Raw genomic sequence first — 17117 nt, forward strand, 5'->3', positions numbered from 1 at the left:
GTGCATTTTGTCCCCAAAATAAAGGTTAGTCCCCACAATGTGACTGTGTAAACAGATATATGTCCCCACAACATGAGTAATACACACACACACACACACACACACACAATAACTAGAGAGACAAGAACCACATTAGACAGAGTTCAGATTTCTTAATAAAAATAATTCATTTCAGGACGACATATAAATAATTATTGAATCACACAATACAGATATCTTGATATGAATAAATACTTAACAAATAAAACCAGGCTTTTTTCATACAATACCCTATTGTCGAAAGGTCACACAAAGAAACTTCCACACAGTTTGCATGTTTTGTTACACCTTCTGCTCTTAACGCGGACGCTTACTTCCTACTGTTGGAATGTCCCTAAGCGAGTCGGAGTACCATTCCTAAATGCCTCAGCAGCTCAGACAAAGTCATGTGCAACTTCTGTGATCTCCTCCCCAGTCGAACTCAGTCAGAGCCCCGAAAACCTTGTTAAGGGGTCCCGATAAGCCGACCACTATAGTTGGCCTTTAATTGATTAAGGTTTGTCTAGAGGTGATTAAAGCACACAGAGATCTACGTACAGGCCGTCAACACGTGGGCCGGCCCGACAGCTTTAGATACAGTTGAATGAAAAGGCAGACCGAGAGCCTGTTTGTCTATGCTTTTCTAACTTAGAGCCACAGATGGACATCTGCCTACAGCAGTGGAGTTCTTCAGCGGACGTACGAGGGGAATAACTGATCCAGTTTTGTTCGATAAACGCTTATCGAGGTTATCTCTGCAGATAAACACTTCTTCGTAATTCGATAAAATAGATACTCATGAAAAGGTAGTTGGGGGATTTTTAACATGAGAGAGCTTGATAAGCTCTAGTTTGTGGTTACATAAAACTGGAGATGTCTATCTGTGGCCCTCTAGTTAGTTTAGAGTGGTACAGGCTGGCCATTTTTAAGGAGGTAACAACAACTGTTTGGTGATTGATGGCACGTATTTTTTTGGCAGAAACAAAACCAAATATATCAAAATACATTAAAAAATCCCAAAACAAATAAAAAAAAACAAAAAAACAGGAATGTCAGTTTTGCGTATTCCAGACGCACACATGCGTGCGTTTTGTGTGTTTGTGTGTGTGTGTTGGAGATGAGGCATCGGGTTGGAAGGTCCTACAATATGGACCAAGATCCATATTCACAAAAGCATTTTATAGGTGTGGAGCGCTGATCCAGGATCACTGATCAGCGCTCCTCTGGTCCATAAAATTTCAATCACTACTTAAAGGCAAAAACTTATCGAGGATCAGCCCCAATAATGTGCTGTTGTAGCGGCAGCACAAAACACATTCAGATAAACAAGGTTAGCCGAAGCAGGCGATGGGATTGCTCTCTTAAGTTTCGAAATTGTCGCCTTGGCACATCCAGCGGGGTGGAGCACAGAGGAATGCATTTCTCTTATGGGTTCGTTAACCTACATACCACCTCAGGCTGGGGTGGGGCGCATACAATCTCACAGAGCTGTGTTTGCATGATGCGCATGTGTGTGCAAATGTGTGTTATGTGGTGGAAAGGTGGATAATCATCCTGATGACTTCACCCATCACACTATGTTCCCAGTTCTCTTTATAGTTGGCAATCCCCTTCTGACAGGACTGGAGCTACTACATTTGTGTGCGCATGTGTAGGTGTGTGTCTATGCATTTCTAGGTGCTTTAAGTGGTCAGTAAACAAGAAAAACAACGTCCAAGGCAACAGATCTGTTTTGGAGGAGAAGAGGGGGAAATAAGTAAGGAAGGGACAGGAGGAATAGAAAGAGAATGAGTCCTGTCTCTACTGTGTTCTCTGCCTTCTGTCCAGCTGACACCGCCAGCAATGTTGGCTACAAAGTAGAGGCTTGTATTTCTGTACATGTAGCACCGGAACTAGCAGGGGCCTGCCCTGTCTGTCTTGCACTGTATGGACACATGGGTCTGGTCTTACTTTCCATATCAAGCCATTCACAATTTTAACTTTACATACAGCCCAGTCGCACGGCAGTTTGTGAAATAGTCCCGAAATTTAATGTATCGATTCGTGTACAAAGATGCAAGTTTTGACATTTTCTTTCGTGATGGTCAGCACGAAATCAACTCATATGTAAGCACATAATTGTAAACAGGGAAGTATAAATAGCAGCGAACACCGTGTTGAGAGGAGGTCCGAGTGGATGGGTGGGTCAAAAAACACAGGACTTTGGCCCAGGAGACCGGTGTTCGTGTCCTGTGTGAAACCACAAGTCGAAGTTGATTTATTTGTTACGCAAATTCCGTACTTAAGTTACGGCAATTCCAGTGTTATTTTAAACCAAACTGCGATTTTTTTATCGTGTAGTAGTTTGTTGCCTAAGCCTAACTATGTCGATCTTTTCCTAAACCTAAGTAGTTTTTGTCAAATAACTTCTGTACTTAAGTTACACCACTTCCTGAGTTATTTTAACCCAAACCGCAATGTTTTCTTAAACCTAAGTAAGAAGTTTTGTTGCCTAAGCTTAACCAAGTCGATCTATTCCTAAACCTAACTAAGTAGTTTGTTACCTAAGCCTAACCAAGTTGATCTTTTCCTAAACCTAACTAAGTAGTTTTATTTTGAAAATACTGGAGCAGAAATTCACACATGTTCCTGGACATTCGTAGGAAAACGCACAAAAAATACATTGTTGAAAGACAATGACGCTGAGCGTCACAAAAAAAAGAGAAATTCGTATCTATGTACACGAATCAAATACTGTAGATTCAATTTCATGACTATTTCACAAACTGCCGTGAGACTGTGTTGTTATATAACAGATAAGTAACAATACTGAGGTTAATTTGCCTCAAAATATAAACACTGCTATTGACTGACTAATGGAAGAAAATGAATTCTTGATCATTTTACAATATTGATTGCAAGAGCAATTCTTGGCAAATCTTTGTTTATTTTGGGAGGACATATGTGGGTGCTTTTTTGGAGAACTAAGCTAAACAATGGTACGTACCATTTCATTTCGTTTCAAGCGCTTGCTTTGGCCCTGTTTGGCTCACTTCTGCTTACTACTTCCACAGATTGGTTGCTGGGCTTCCCCAACCACTGCATCCCTTATTCTCTACAGAGCAAATGCTAGACAGACAGGCAGACAGATACACAGATGGGTTAAGACGGACAGACAGACAGACAGACGGGGGGTATAAATCCTTGGCTGTGGTCTAGAAAGCAATGTCAGATGCTTCTCGTTATGTCAACATACAATCATTTTGTCCGGCACGATTCACCACGTACCTCTAAATACATATTGTACACAAGTCAGTTGCTCTGACATGTAGCCAGACCTCTCACCGTGTAAGTGCACAGGGCACATCAGATGATAATAATTGCACAAAGAGGTATTCTGGAGGCCATGTCTACTGTGAACACACACACACACACACACACACACACACACTCACTCAACCCCCCCACCCCCTCCCCCCACGTACACACACTCTCTCTTCACATTCTACATGGGGGGTTTGATTTTCAGGCCATAAGGTTACTAGTTAGTCACTAGCTAGTTAGTTAGTTGGTTAGTTAGTATCAGAGGTGCATTGACTGGCATGGGGCGCCCACAGCAGGGCAGCGGCTCTAGCGTGCCGGCGATGTGTCATCGTCATCATCGCCGTGGGCGTGGTGTGTGGTCAGCCGCGGTAGATCTGTTTGAAGTGGTCGCACTCGTTGCAGTAGCCCTGTTTCTCTTGGTTGGCGTAGTGGTCGCAGCCCTGCGTCCTGCACCGCTGCTTGGACTTTTCTTTAGGCGCCTGCGCCCGCCTGCCCGCCTCTCTGCCCTGGCCACGCGTGTGGCACTCCGGGCAGAGGTCTGTGCAGCCCGGGGACACATTACTGCAGCCACTCCGCCGGCACTGAGTCTGAGTCTGGGTCTGGGTCTGGGATTGCTGCGAAGATCTGGGTTTGGCTGCCCGGTCACGCTTTTTGTACGGAGAAAGAGAGGTGGGAGCAAAGAGGAAGAGGAGAGAAAGGTCAATTGGCAACTGAAAGGCAACCGTGGCAACTTACAAGAGTTGAGAAGAGCAAGAATCACAGAAAAAAGAAAGGAAGGATTAGAGAGAAACGACAGAAGGTGTGGCAGACACCTACCATGACCAGAGGAGGGGAGTGTGGTGTGCGATGTGCCGCTTGGTTGAGCCGTGTGCTTTGCTCTTTGACGTAGCACTTGTCGCAGTAGCCCTCCAACATTGCCTTGCCGACTGCACCGCACCCAGGCCCACGACACCGCGAGGCGTTCTGGAAGCCTGCCTCCACGCCGTGCCGGCTTTGGACCGGGGCGGGGGGAGGGGTCAGGTCTGGAACAGACAGTGGCCAACATAAGCAATGTCCCATATGATGTGACATTTGAGTAAAGAAAAATATGAACGTAATTAAACTTTACACAACAATAATTCCTACAATGCAAGACTTTTGTTTAAAACAACTTTAAGGCCTTGTTTAAGACATTTCCTGTCTGAACGCCTGTAACATGATAGAAGATTTTCCAGTTTAGTTTCAGGACTTACGGTGGTTGGTCTGATAGTCTACGTAGCAAATAGTGCAGAAACCCAACTTCTCTGGCGTCCCAAAGAACTGGCAGCCAGATCTTTTACAAGGCCGGGCCAGAGGGGTTTGCCAGGCCGACGTGTGCCCCGTGGTTAGGGTGAGGCACGGCCGCTCAGTGTCCCTGGCCTGGGTCCAAGCTGAAGACGAGGCCTCAGTCCTGGGGTTGTTCTGCTGTGGCTCTCCCCTCTCTGGAGGCTGCTGTCTCTGCATGCAGGGTGGACACAGGCCATTGAATATCCTGAACGCCTCCTGTCTGCACATGTTGCAGCGCTCTGTCTCTGTCTCGCAGCCCCCCCACTGGGTCCAGCCGGAGCCCTGGGCCGGGTGGGGGACCGTAGGCCCCCCGTTGGTGCCCGGGAGTCCTGGAGCAGCCGTTCCAGCTCCAGGGGGTCCGTGGTTCTGCCTGGAGTTGAAGCAGCGCTCGCAAAGTCCGTCATGCTCCACGCTAAGGGTGAAGAGGCAGCCGGGTGTCTTGCACTTCATGGCGTGAGTTTCACTGTAGAGGCTGAGGCTGGGAGCGGTGGGTGGGGCTGAGCGGGGGCTGGATACCACCACCCCTCTCCCAGACGTGGAGGATGGAGGGCTGCTGCTTCGGGCTCCTCTGGAGCTCACCTCAGTCTCTGATCCGACTATCACCCCACCTTGTACCCCTCCTCCCTTTGTATGCACCACCCCTTCTATCCTCATTCCTCCACCGGTAGTGGCCTGTCGCTTCTCAAAGCATTCATGGCAATGAGGCTGCGTGTCCACGGAGACATAGAAGGTGCATCGCGGTGTGGCACAACGGATCTCGATGAGGGAGAGCTGGGAGACGGAGAAAGGCGGCGGGCGCTGCGGCTGGGCGGCCCACGCCTGCTCCTTGTCTTCCTGCCAGCGTTGGTACTCGTGGTTGACGAGCTGCAGGTAGTCCTCCATCAGGTTCATGTCTTCAGGGAGGTTGCCCTCGTCCAGCCTTGGAACAGACAAACATTATGGTTCTTAACTTAACTGCACTTCTTTGTGATTTTATGTCATCAGTGTGCTAATTAGGTTTCAACAAGTTAAACCAGTTATATTACAATTTCTGTCATCATCAATCTAAAAATAAATCTCTTTTGCAACATGCAAACTGCATTTAACAATGTGGCCAGGATCTACAACTGAGATATCAATCTTATACTTTTTCCTCTCCCAATTTGTCTATTTAGGGGGACAGAGTTTCTGATGGGTAAGTACCGTGCAGCGTTGATGATCCGTGTGGCATCGTAGCCCAGACCTATGACGGGGATCTCTATCAGTAGTAGGTAGTCTTTGAGAAGCCTTTCTTTCTGTTGCTGTTCTTTCTCCATCAGGAAGTGAACCTTCAGCTCCTCAAAGCCCCCTCGTCCTGGGTTGATCAGCGGTACCGCTCGGATCTCTGGGAAATTCAGACCAAGACGTTACAATAGAAATAAAAACATGAGCAACTTCATACCTAAAGGGTGAAATGCAAAGGGAAAATCGTGCAGAAATAAATAAATAAATAAATGCTTAAATAAATACATACATTTACAAATGAATATAAAATAAATAAAGGTGCAAAAATAAATAAATAAAAGGGAAAATTAAACAGAAGAGTTAATAAATAAGATAATTAATACAAAGATAAATAAAGAACCAAATTAAAACAGAAATATCAATTTATGTCACATTTGATCTATTAATTAATGGCTACATTTATTTTTAATATTATTTTTGCTACATTTAATGACATATTTATTTATTTACTGAGTCATTTATTTATTTATTTTCGATTTTGGCAGGTTCCGTCCTCCATACATTATCAGGACTCTTTGTCGTGTCGGCTCCACGACACCGGTCTCTTAGTGTTTCCTACCTGGGCCGCTGTCTTTGATGGTGATGAGGGGTGCAAAGTGCTGGGAGTCGTAGCCGAGCACTATTGGGTATTTGTAGCACTCGGTGGGCGGCCAGTGTAGCGGCAGATAAATCCCGCCCACATTCAGAGGAGAGATGGACGAGCCAGATTTCATACTCCTGACCACCTGGTCTGTTGAAAGAACAGAGATTGAAGAGTTGCTAGGGCTGCACAATCAATCAACATTTTGTTAAAATACCATTTTAAATTAAATATTGTGGTGCTGCAGAGATGTCTTGGCCTACACATCATATTCAACAGACTTAAAAAACATCTTTGTTTGGTACAGGTCCCCGCACCTTAATCATTTTAATACACTTTACAATGAAAATGAGAATAATGATGTAAAAATGATCATTCCCTCTAATATTGCACATCATATTGCAAATCAGTCAAAATCATTGCAATTAGATATTTTTTCTAAATTGTGCAGCCCTAAGAGTTACTACACATTTTAAAAATAATTATCCAAGAACAAAATAAACATTTTAAAAGGACTTAGTAGACACAGTAGACTTTGTTAGCATGTAACTCAGTGAAATCAAACATTTCAGCTAATTTGGGGATATTGATGAATAATGCCAACACTGTTTATCACTTGTGCAGAGTACCAATACAGAAACTTTTTGATTTAAGTGAAGCAAGTGCATTGCAAGTACAACAAAGAACTATAAAATATCTGGTTGTCGCTTTAAAATTGAAAACTTTTGCTATTTCATTGTAGTGTATCGGAACAACATTCTCGGAAACTCAAATATAGTTTCAAACAAGTTTCTGCATATTTACCCTTCGTACAGTTTAATAATCACAATATCCACTCTACATCTGCTAACCAAAATAGATGGGAGGTGATACAGTGAGATCAAACACTATCAGCAAAATGTTGAGGCTTGTGGAAGGAGACACCTTCACCTTCTTCATCACTGAAAGACATGTTGAAACAAGACTAGCGAGTCTTTGATGGCTAACGAAGAAGCAATAAACAACGATGAGATGATAAAAAGTTGAGTACCTGCGATGACGATGATGGGTCTGCGGAGAATGTTGGAGAGGACGAAGATGTGAATGTCCTCCAGAGAGTCAAACTGGAGGCCGTTGCTACTGGAGACCGGAGACGCCATCTTCACAATCTTTTCCCACTCCTCCTCCCAGTTCTGGGACGGCACACACAAAGAGTTGGGATATAACACATAAAATCACTCTAGAAACTATTTTGTGGGTTGGAAAATAAGGACAAGGATGTATGCTTGTACTCTGGCCTGAACTACTGCATAAAACAAAAGCTATATTATGTAAATATTAGGGCTGTCAATCGATTAAAATAGTTAATCGCGATTAATCACAAATTAATTAACATTTTTTATCAGTTAAAAATGTACCTTAAAAGGAGATTTATAAAGTATTTAATACTCTTATCAACATGGGAGTGGGCAAATATGCTGCTTTATGCAAATGAATGTATATATTTATTATTTGAAATCAATTAACAACACAAAACAATGACAGATATTGTCCAGAAACCCTCACAGGTACTACATTTAGCATAAAACAATATGCTGAAATCATAACATAGCAAACTGCAGCCCAACAGGCAACAACAGTTGTCAGTGTGTCTGTGTGCTGACTTGACTATGACTTGCCCAAAACTGCATGTGATTATCATGAAGTGGGCATGTCTGTAAAGGGGAGACTCGTGGGTACCCATAGAACCCATTTACATTCACATATCTGGAGGTCAGAGGTCAAGGGACCCCTTTGAAAATGGCCATGACAGTTTTTCCTCACCAAAATTTAGCGTATGTTTGGAGCATTATTTAGCCTCCTTTGCAACAAGCCAGTATGACATGGTTGGTACCAGCGGATTCCTTAGGATTTTTAGTTTCATATAATACCAGTATCTTCAGTCTAGCTTTAAAACGGAGCCCGCCACAACCTAAGAATCGCAAGTTGCGTTAATGCGTTAAAGAAATTAGTGGTGTTAAAACAAATTTGCGTTTTTGTGTTATTGGCGCGTTAACTTTGACAGCCCTAGTAAATATACATATACATTTATTTGAAGGTTGCATACAAGGATACAAAAGACATAAGCAAGGATTGAAATGTTACTGTCTCACTAGCACATAGGCCGTATGTTTTAGCTCAGGCTTCAGCCGCCTAACTATAATCTTAATGCAAAGTCGTGGAAACAACTTTTGACATGGGCCTAATCTGATCTTCATACCATGGTGGTGTATCGGAGGCCAGTCTGGGTGAACTCCTGGGACTGCAGCAGCTCTGCCTGGAAGCGAGCTCTAAAGACGCCAGTGTCCGTCTCTTTCAAAACACCGTGGAGGGCTTTCCGGAGCACCAGGTCCGTGTCCTGAACGCCCAGCATGTACTGAGAGGTCGCATGGAGCAAACAGTTCCCATCTCCTATTGACACACACACAGAAGAGGCAGGCAAACACATACAACATTAGAACTGTGGGTGGTTCATTTTAGTACACGGGACACAAACTTATAGAACTGTGCAGGGCCACATGCACACGGACGAGTGTACACAGCAGCATACACAACAGTGTGCGCACACACACACCCAGGCGTAACAAAAGTCTGGGGATTTCCAGGCGGTTGGGTCAGTTGTCAGTAGTGTGTAGACTATTATATGAAGCTCACATGTCTGAAAGTATGCACATACTACAGACAAAGCTCGGCTTTTAGCCAGCTGGCCTGAGAAAAAATGTCCCATAATTTACCTGAAATACATTTTTTGAGAAATTTGATGCAGCTCCTTCACTACACTTAATCCGCTCAGAAAATTTCCAACAATTTCTTGTCTCGTTTCATGTCAAATATTAAAACATAAAATATTAGAACTGCTTTCTCTACATTCTACTAACCGTCCGGAGAGATAATGAGTTTCTCAAACGGTATTTGTGTGCGTGCGAGAGAGAGCATGAGCAACTTAAGAACCCTGGAATTTTATGTAGTCTCCTATGGCAGCACTGGGTCTTTTTCTCATTGTGAAACAGGAGAGCCTATGTTTGTCAATGTGTGTTGCTCTGAAAAACCCTGTTGCCACACTAAACACAGGAATTTCCCCGTGCTAACTTCTGCCTTGAGTGTGTGTGTGAGTGTGAGTGTGTGTGTGTGTGTGTGTGTGTGTGTGTGTGTGTGTGTGTGTTCCCCTCCTATGATCCCAGCTCATCAATGTTACTCAGCTTGTCCTGGACTTTCCACAAGGGGTGTGGCTTGGACAGGATGGAATGTTATCTTTTTAACAACTGCTATCAACACCCGACGACGGCTGTGATTAATGAGCGCTGAGATAACACACACGTGCACAAACGCATACAAATGCACCTTGATATGTATATTCTGTCTACCTTTATGACCTGTTTGGTAATGTTTACCTGGATATAGTTGGTACACACCTGAAGCAGACACACCTTTATTTGTATAATATTGCTCAGTGCTTGAAGTGGAAAAAAGTCCCAGTACTTCCCTTAGTCACATGTTGGCATGTGTATCGGCCGGTATCAGCAATCTCTTGTTCCTATTCCTATTCCTATAATATTCCAACTGATATAATATCACAGCCTTCGTCTGAACATTTAATTCTTCTGCAAATGTTTGCCCTGTAAAATCAGAAAACTTTGAAATAATGTTTCAATAATTATATTTTTTCACAACTAAAAAAAAAATATGACGAACAGTTCACTAATTAATTTCCAAAAGGGACGTGAAAGATTAGTATTGTATTGTATCAATAAATTACAGCGGCGTTCTAACCTCAATCTCCAAGAGAACCTGATATGGAGAGGGCAGAAAAGAGTACCGGCAGCTTGTGAGAAGAGCAAGAGAAAGTCACGGCACGCCAAAGAGTAAAATGTAGAAGTTCCAGTACTGCGGACCGGCACTGATATCGCTGCATCAAAAGACTGACCTCTATACAATAAAAGTTATTTAAATCACAGCTAAGAAAAGGTTAGCCTACAATGAGTGTCATGCCATAGGCCAAACTGTGATCCCATTTCTCTAAATAACGTCATCTGCGGTGCTAGATGACTGTAATGTGAGATACAGTTTGTTTTCATTCAACCGTAGGAACATCCCACTGTACTTTGACAAAAAAAAAACATCCGCCTCTATTTCAGACTAGCTAGATGTTGTTGCATTTTGGCGCTCTTGCATCACTCTCGACAAAAACATAAAATGCACAGCCCTCGAGTGAGAAAAGGCACCATCCTCAAAAGAGATACTACATGCACCACACGGGCATACAAGAATAGGCACAAAGGCCCGAACACACATGTATAATCAGCTCCTCCTGCGCACAAAAAACACACAGGCTTTTGACCCTGAATCGAGCTGCCTGACGAGTGACGACTAGAGATGAAAGACGGTCTGCTGGTCCCATCAGTCTAAATATAGACACTTCCTCTGTGGCAAGCTGGGACACTTCCTGAAAACACACCAGTGTAGGACCGGACTTAATCCTCATCCGTTTGCCATCCAGGTGACACTAACCACAAGTTTGAGATGCTGTACTTTCCAATGGGGGCTCCAGGTTTGTGTCACACATCATCCACTATCCAACTCTTTGTCTGCATGCTGTCTAATGAGACTACACCAACAAAACAAACGCCGGCCAAGATTAGTTTTGCTCCTGTTTTGAAAAGAAGTGGAGATATTACACCGCATGTATGTTTTTATCAAATACTGTGGATGGATACCACATTAAGAAGAGAAATCGACTAATAAGGCAGAACACTGTGGCAGTGCGTGTGTGTGTGTTCTCTCCGCTACTACAGTATGTAGAGTCAGTGTATTGTAGCTGAACAAATCCTGCCTGTTGGGAACACATGACAGACATGGGATGCTGTTTGGGAAAAACCCTCGGATGCGTCCTAGACATTTAAGACAGAAGACGGCACTGAATTTCAATAATGCATTTCTTCACTGGGTGGAAAAGTTGCATGAAACCGGAAAATGGATATGACCCCGTTATTTTTAATTGCCGGGGGAATTACCGTTTCGTAACGGCTGTTTTGCTTTTATGATGGTCAGTTGTATTTCTTCTAGTTTGGGAATAAATTTGGGAAGATTGAAATTGGGCTAACGGGTAAATTTAGGATCTTATAACAGCATCGTGGCTCTGAGGAGCTTGATTAATATGACCTGCTCTGACTGGATGTTCACTGACGGACTTCTGCTCCCTCACGTACTCTCTCTGTATGTGTGTCTGTCTGCCGAGCTCCAGTGACTCAGCAGCAGTCAGTCAGTCCTCTGTGTGTGTGTGTGTTGTCCGTCCTCTGCTCAAAGTCACGTCTGGGTCCTTCAGAGTTAGACGCTTCGGCTCTAAATTCTGTCTCATCTTTATGACGTCATCTTCGCAAGCCAGGAATTTCCGTCCAGGTTACTGGCAGCGGAAGTCAGAAGAGTCAGGGTCTTTCTGAAGAGGAACCATGTGTTGATGACAGTTACAGTAACTCCTTTAGTCATTACTGACTTCACAATCAGCAGGGACCCTCACAAAAAAAAAAAAAAAAACCTTGAGGAAACAAGACGCAAGCAGCAAGTTCCTCAATTCATCCAGTAACTGTTCAAAGTAAATTCTGAGATGAGGTCGAAATAGGAATTTCTCACTTCTACCTAAGTGTTGATTGCTTCCTCTAAGAAAGAAAGCAACTATTTCCTCTGGAAACTCACAAGTTTAAGACAAACTTGTAAGCCAGCTTGATTTCCGCTTCCTTCTTCTGTTGTGAATGCTACAGTGAGGCTGATGTTTCCCTTCAAAACTTGTTTTTTCCCCGCATCTAAAAATAGAGCATGAGTCGGATGTACACGCCAGATGTGTTTAAGTTATTGAAATATAGAAACAGAGACAGTGAGAGACAGTCGGATTTGGTCACATTTGATCTAACAAGGCCCGTCAGACAGTCACAAAGACGGCGACATAAACCTACGTCAGTCAGGCAGTTGGGGGAATTTTGAGGTAAATTATTTGAGATGTTTTAAGATCCACTGACACTCACTGACACGGCTTAAGTTGTGTAGTGTGAACTGCACGAGCCTTGCCGGAGCATCACAGACGCATTCCAGATGTCTATCATGTTAAATATCTGGACCTGTCGGGGAGTCTGTCAGGGAGCAACAGCCAATGAGAGAGCAAGACACGGGTTGAGCGAAACCTGACGGAGGGGGTCGCCTGTAGTAATTTTACTGTATGTGTTGCACTTGCAAGGCAGACCAAAGTTGTTGTTGCACCTAAGGCGTTGGATGTTTGCTTGAATAAACACAATATAACACGGCGACTGATCTACACAGGCAAAAGAGTAAAGACGTGTGGAAACTAGGGGTGTAAGAAAATGTCAAAAATATAGAATATCGCAATATTATGTTTTGTGATACTGTATTGATTCTCAAAAACACTGTATAGATTTTTATTTAAGAGTTTACATGCAAAGATTAACTCAATACTTTATTGCGCCCTCTCAAAGTAGTGCTATGATGTTGAATGTTACAGGGACTGTGATAAATACAAAGAGATCCCACTGTTCTGATTGCATAAAAAAGTGAACTTTTTACTCAGATTTCATACATATAGTGTTGTGTTCTTTATACCGACAGTTTTCCTTCGCAATTCACAATATCGACTTGCTTACAGTAATACATCACAATATATTGAATTGTAACCCCTGTATCATGATATGTATTGTATCGCCAGATTCTTGCCAATACACAGCCCCAGTAGAATCTATTTTTGTGAATACGTGTGCCAACAACAACATCAACAAGAATCACTATGCTAGTTTGGAGACCTCTTCAGGGATTCCTCCCGGTGAAAGATATTGTAGTGAGTGACCCCCCGTCGCCGGTCAGTCATGTAGTGTGAAAACCAACAACGACTTCAAGACTCCCGATTACAAGACAGCAAGATGTGTAGTGTGAACAGTACAGCGATCTGACCACTTTGAAAGTCATGTAGTGTGAACATCGCTTAACACAAACACACCTACACTGAAAAAGAGGGGATATACCCCTAAAGGTTGTAAATGAAAAACTGTGGAAATAGTCGGGTCTGAGACATCATCGACAGTAAATAACGGTCCTGCGAGTGACGCCAGAGAATTTCCCAGTACACAACTATGATCAGAAGTAATCAGCCCCAGGTCTGAATGTTTGCCTACCCTGGGATGTTCCCGTGTTACAACATCCACGTAACAGAAAACATGACTTAACAAGGTGCTGACTGAACTCAAACGCACAGCAAAACCAAAGGGGGCTGCTAAATGAGTGCATGTGAAAGCGGAACCCGCGTCCCTCCATTGTTGTCATTTACAGTAACCCTGCTTGTGAGTAATGACATCTCAGAATTTACATATCAAATAGCCCTGACTCATAAACACGCACCTCCTCTATCACAGAAAATGAAACAAAAGCAAAACACATCCTCCGCCCTGAGCGGTGAATACTGCCACGGTTCCTGAAATCAAGGAACAAAAGTTTGACATCAACTCCGTGACCAATTTGTTGAATCGTTCCTGTTGTTGAACTTTGTATTAAATGTCACCAGAACCTCCTGTTCCAGCAGCATTTATTCATAAAATAAAAACTACTTACGAAACCACAAATTTAAACTCCAAACTTGTGATAAAAAATCCCAAAATGCTCCCAACTTCATGGAGCTTCAGTAAGAAAATCAAAAAACCTGGTTTACTGGAGACTACAGAACAACTCCTAAATATCAGCAAATCTCTCTTACCGTTGGTACGTAAGGGCACCATCTTCTTCACCTCCCGACACCAGTTGAGCTTCTTCTCCTGCTCCAACGAGGCCTGCATGGCTCGGTCCAGGATGGCGGCCTGCACCACCTCCCTGAAGGCCTGCGGGAAGTGGTTCATGGCGATCATCTCCAGCGTATAACGGTGCATACCCCGCAGGTGGTGCATCACGCCGCTGCTGGCAGCCGGCTTCACTACGTCGTTGGGCACTCGCTGACGTATCTTCACCGCCTTCAGCAGGTTGGAGACAAACAGGAATTTGGGGAGGAAGTTCTGACCCTGCGACATGGCGGATGAGTGGCCAGGTGGATGGAAGGAAGGGAGGAAGAGGAACGAGGAGGAGGAAAGGAGGAGGAGGCGCCAACCACTGCTGGCCGAACAACGTGGAATCTGGATGGAGAGAAGGAGAGCGGATATGTTATTTTACGGTCGAAAAGATTAGACTGGTGGGAAATTTTCGGAGGAGATTCCCCTTCCTTATTAATTGTGACTTAAGGCACAACTTAATTTACAGTTTGTTTGGGAAACCACCCAACACACAGGACCATCCCACTGTGAAAGCGGTTTGGTGCTTTTTCACTGGAGATTCTGGGCCAAATGGAATAAACGTACACAAAGAACTCTTTGTATTCTTGTTTGTTCTTTTAATTTTCCTTTTCGACTTAATGGTTTTTGAGTTTCCCCCAAACAGGGCGCCCCAGTGTCCCACTGAGTTCAAAGCCTTCCAACAATAAACTGGTGCTTTCCAGACTTGAACTGAAGGCCACCCAGGGCTTCCCAGGCTGCTGGGGAGGTCACATTGACTGCCCCAAGGCCGCCTTCTCCGTCGCCAACACCTTTCTCCGGATGACAAACCTGCCAGCACTGCATTAAGTTTTCGTTTAAAATAAAGCAAAGCTAGGAATTGTTAGAAAATGTTCGAAACCTGTGCAATTATGATACCAGATAACAGTACTGATACTGTTCTCAATACCATAGAATTAGGAACATTTCTTTTTTTCCATTAAAGTATAGCTAAACCTCTCAAAACTTCACTGTTTAATGTGATATTAACACAAGCAGCTGTTTAAACATGTTGCCTAAAGTTATAAACTTTCTTGATCTAGGTCAGTTTAAGGTTACATAAACTAAGGAGACTAAGGATATGGCCAAATATTTGATGCTGACTTTCAGTATTCAATGCTATATTTTGGCAAAACATTTGATGCTGACTTTCAGTGCTTAATGCTAGACTTTGGTTAGTACTTACAGGTATTAAAGTTCAATACACAACCTGACAGTAGAAGTATCCAAGAGGAGTAAAGTAGTTTCTTAAGTGTTCCTCTCTTGAGGTTTTAATGGCACATTTCACCCAGAACAAAGAGCGTGTCAGTCACTCTCAGCTCACAGGAAGTAGAAAGTGATGGTCAGCAAAGTACCTAGGCCTGGAGTTGTGCTGACTTTTTAACTTCCTCATTTATGAACTGTTTAGAAGTCAGTGTTGAAGTTGACAATCCCACCAGCTGAACAGCTGTGTCTGTCAGTGGCCTCTCTGAGCCTCCACTAGCCAAACAGCAGCAGGTGCAACAACAGACTAGGCCATGCTAAAGGGGGCTAGTCAGTCACATGAGGAGGACTACTAGACAACAGACAGACACCTGGGTGTCAGTGAGCGTGTTGACACGAGTCATTAGTCTCTGTTTGGTGTGTTGGCACCGCTGGAGGACTCCAGGCGGACACACAGACAGACAGACAGACAGACAGACAGACAGTGTCTCAGTGGTGGACGCTGCGGTTAAAAGGCTGGCTGGCTCCACAAAAACACAATAACAGGAGGACTTTGCTGACGTTAAAGGGCTTACGTAATTCCCAATGACAACTACCTTTGAAACAATGTAGCCTTCAACCGCGTCTCACGCGGCGGGTCTCGAACCCGTGCAGCAGCGACGCGGACGCTACATCTGGCTGTTTAAACATCTGGCTGTTTATAAACATCTGGCTGTTTATAAACGCGCTGTTATCAGGCTCGAGGAGGGTGACGTCTTTGTAAACAATGGCTGTCAAAGCCACTGTGTCGTGAGCAGGCTTCAAGCTTCTCCTCCATGTCCCCCACAAACACAACCAGACATTATCTCTGCTCGAGGCCCGAACCTGATGTAGTCTACCCGCCAAGTCGCACCCCCCTCGGGTAAGACATGTTGTCCACATGTGGAGGCAGGACGGCTGTCTTACCTGTGTAATGTGTCGGGGGTAATAACAAAGCCCTCCCGGATGCTCAGGCTAGTCCTCTCTCTGAGCCACTTCACTCAGCCTCACCGCAGCGGTCCTCGGCGCCATTCAGCCTTCTTCTCCTTCTTCAGTATCTATCAGCTCTATTATGGAGCTCTCGCAGCTTGCGAAGCCTTTCACAAGACTACACACGGCTGCTAATGATAGTTTTTTTTAAAAAGGAAAAAGCCAAGGGGATTTCCACACGGGGACTTTCCGTCCACCCATTTTCTCTCTCTCTCTCTCTCTCTCTCTCTCTCTCTGGCCGCCAGGGGGCTCTCTCTCTCTCTCTCTCTCTCTCTCTCTCTCTGTCTCTCTCTCTGTCTGTCTGTCTGACTCAATAGTGAAGAGCATGTCCCTCCTACTGTGCACAAAGGAGCGCCACTGAGGGAGACAGACAGGTCGCGTCATTTTCTATTTCACGAGACAGCCTTAGAAATAAATCATTAGCCTGTAATGATACCTGGCCTCAGCAAAGTGAGTCAGGAAAACGAAAGAAACAACTCATCCCTGGATGATAAGCAGACTTTGACTAGCTGATTGAATGTGTGCATGCCTTATTTGTGTATTTATGTGCAGATGAGTGAGTGCATGCATTATTGCAATGATGATGTGGT

At 44.1% G+C, this 17117-nt stretch overlaps 1 protein-coding gene across 2 annotated transcripts; it reads right to left on the reverse strand.

Moving 5' to 3' along the window:
- Positions 1-2898: 2898 nt before the first annotated feature.
- Positions 2899-16746, reverse strand: tnfaip3 (tumor necrosis factor, alpha-induced protein 3). Of its 2 annotated transcripts, XM_037783063.1 has the most exons (9): positions 16465-16746; positions 14235-14643; positions 8709-8899; positions 7500-7641; positions 6449-6619; positions 5809-5989; positions 4554-5545; positions 4138-4343; positions 2899-3968 (listed from the first exon to the last, which is right to left on the reverse strand). In XM_037783063.1, the coding sequence occupies exons 2-9, from the start codon at positions 14539-14541 to the stop codon at positions 3681-3683; spliced, it is 2478 nt and encodes an 825-aa protein (XP_037638991.1). In that variant the 5' UTR covers positions 14542-14643; positions 16465-16746; the 3' UTR covers positions 2899-3680. The 2 variants fall into 2 exon arrangements, with proteins under 2 accessions (XP_037638991.1, XP_037638992.1); XM_037783064.1 differs by lacking the exons at positions 14235-14643; positions 16465-16746 and adding an exon at positions 10259-10279.
- Positions 16747-17117: the final 371 nt, after the last annotated feature.

The sequence above is a fragment of the Sebastes umbrosus genome, chromosome 10, assembly GCF_015220745.1.
Source record: "Sebastes umbrosus isolate fSebUmb1 chromosome 10, fSebUmb1.pri, whole genome shotgun sequence".
Classification (NCBI taxonomy): domain Eukaryota; kingdom Metazoa; phylum Chordata; class Actinopteri; order Perciformes; family Sebastidae; genus Sebastes; species Sebastes umbrosus.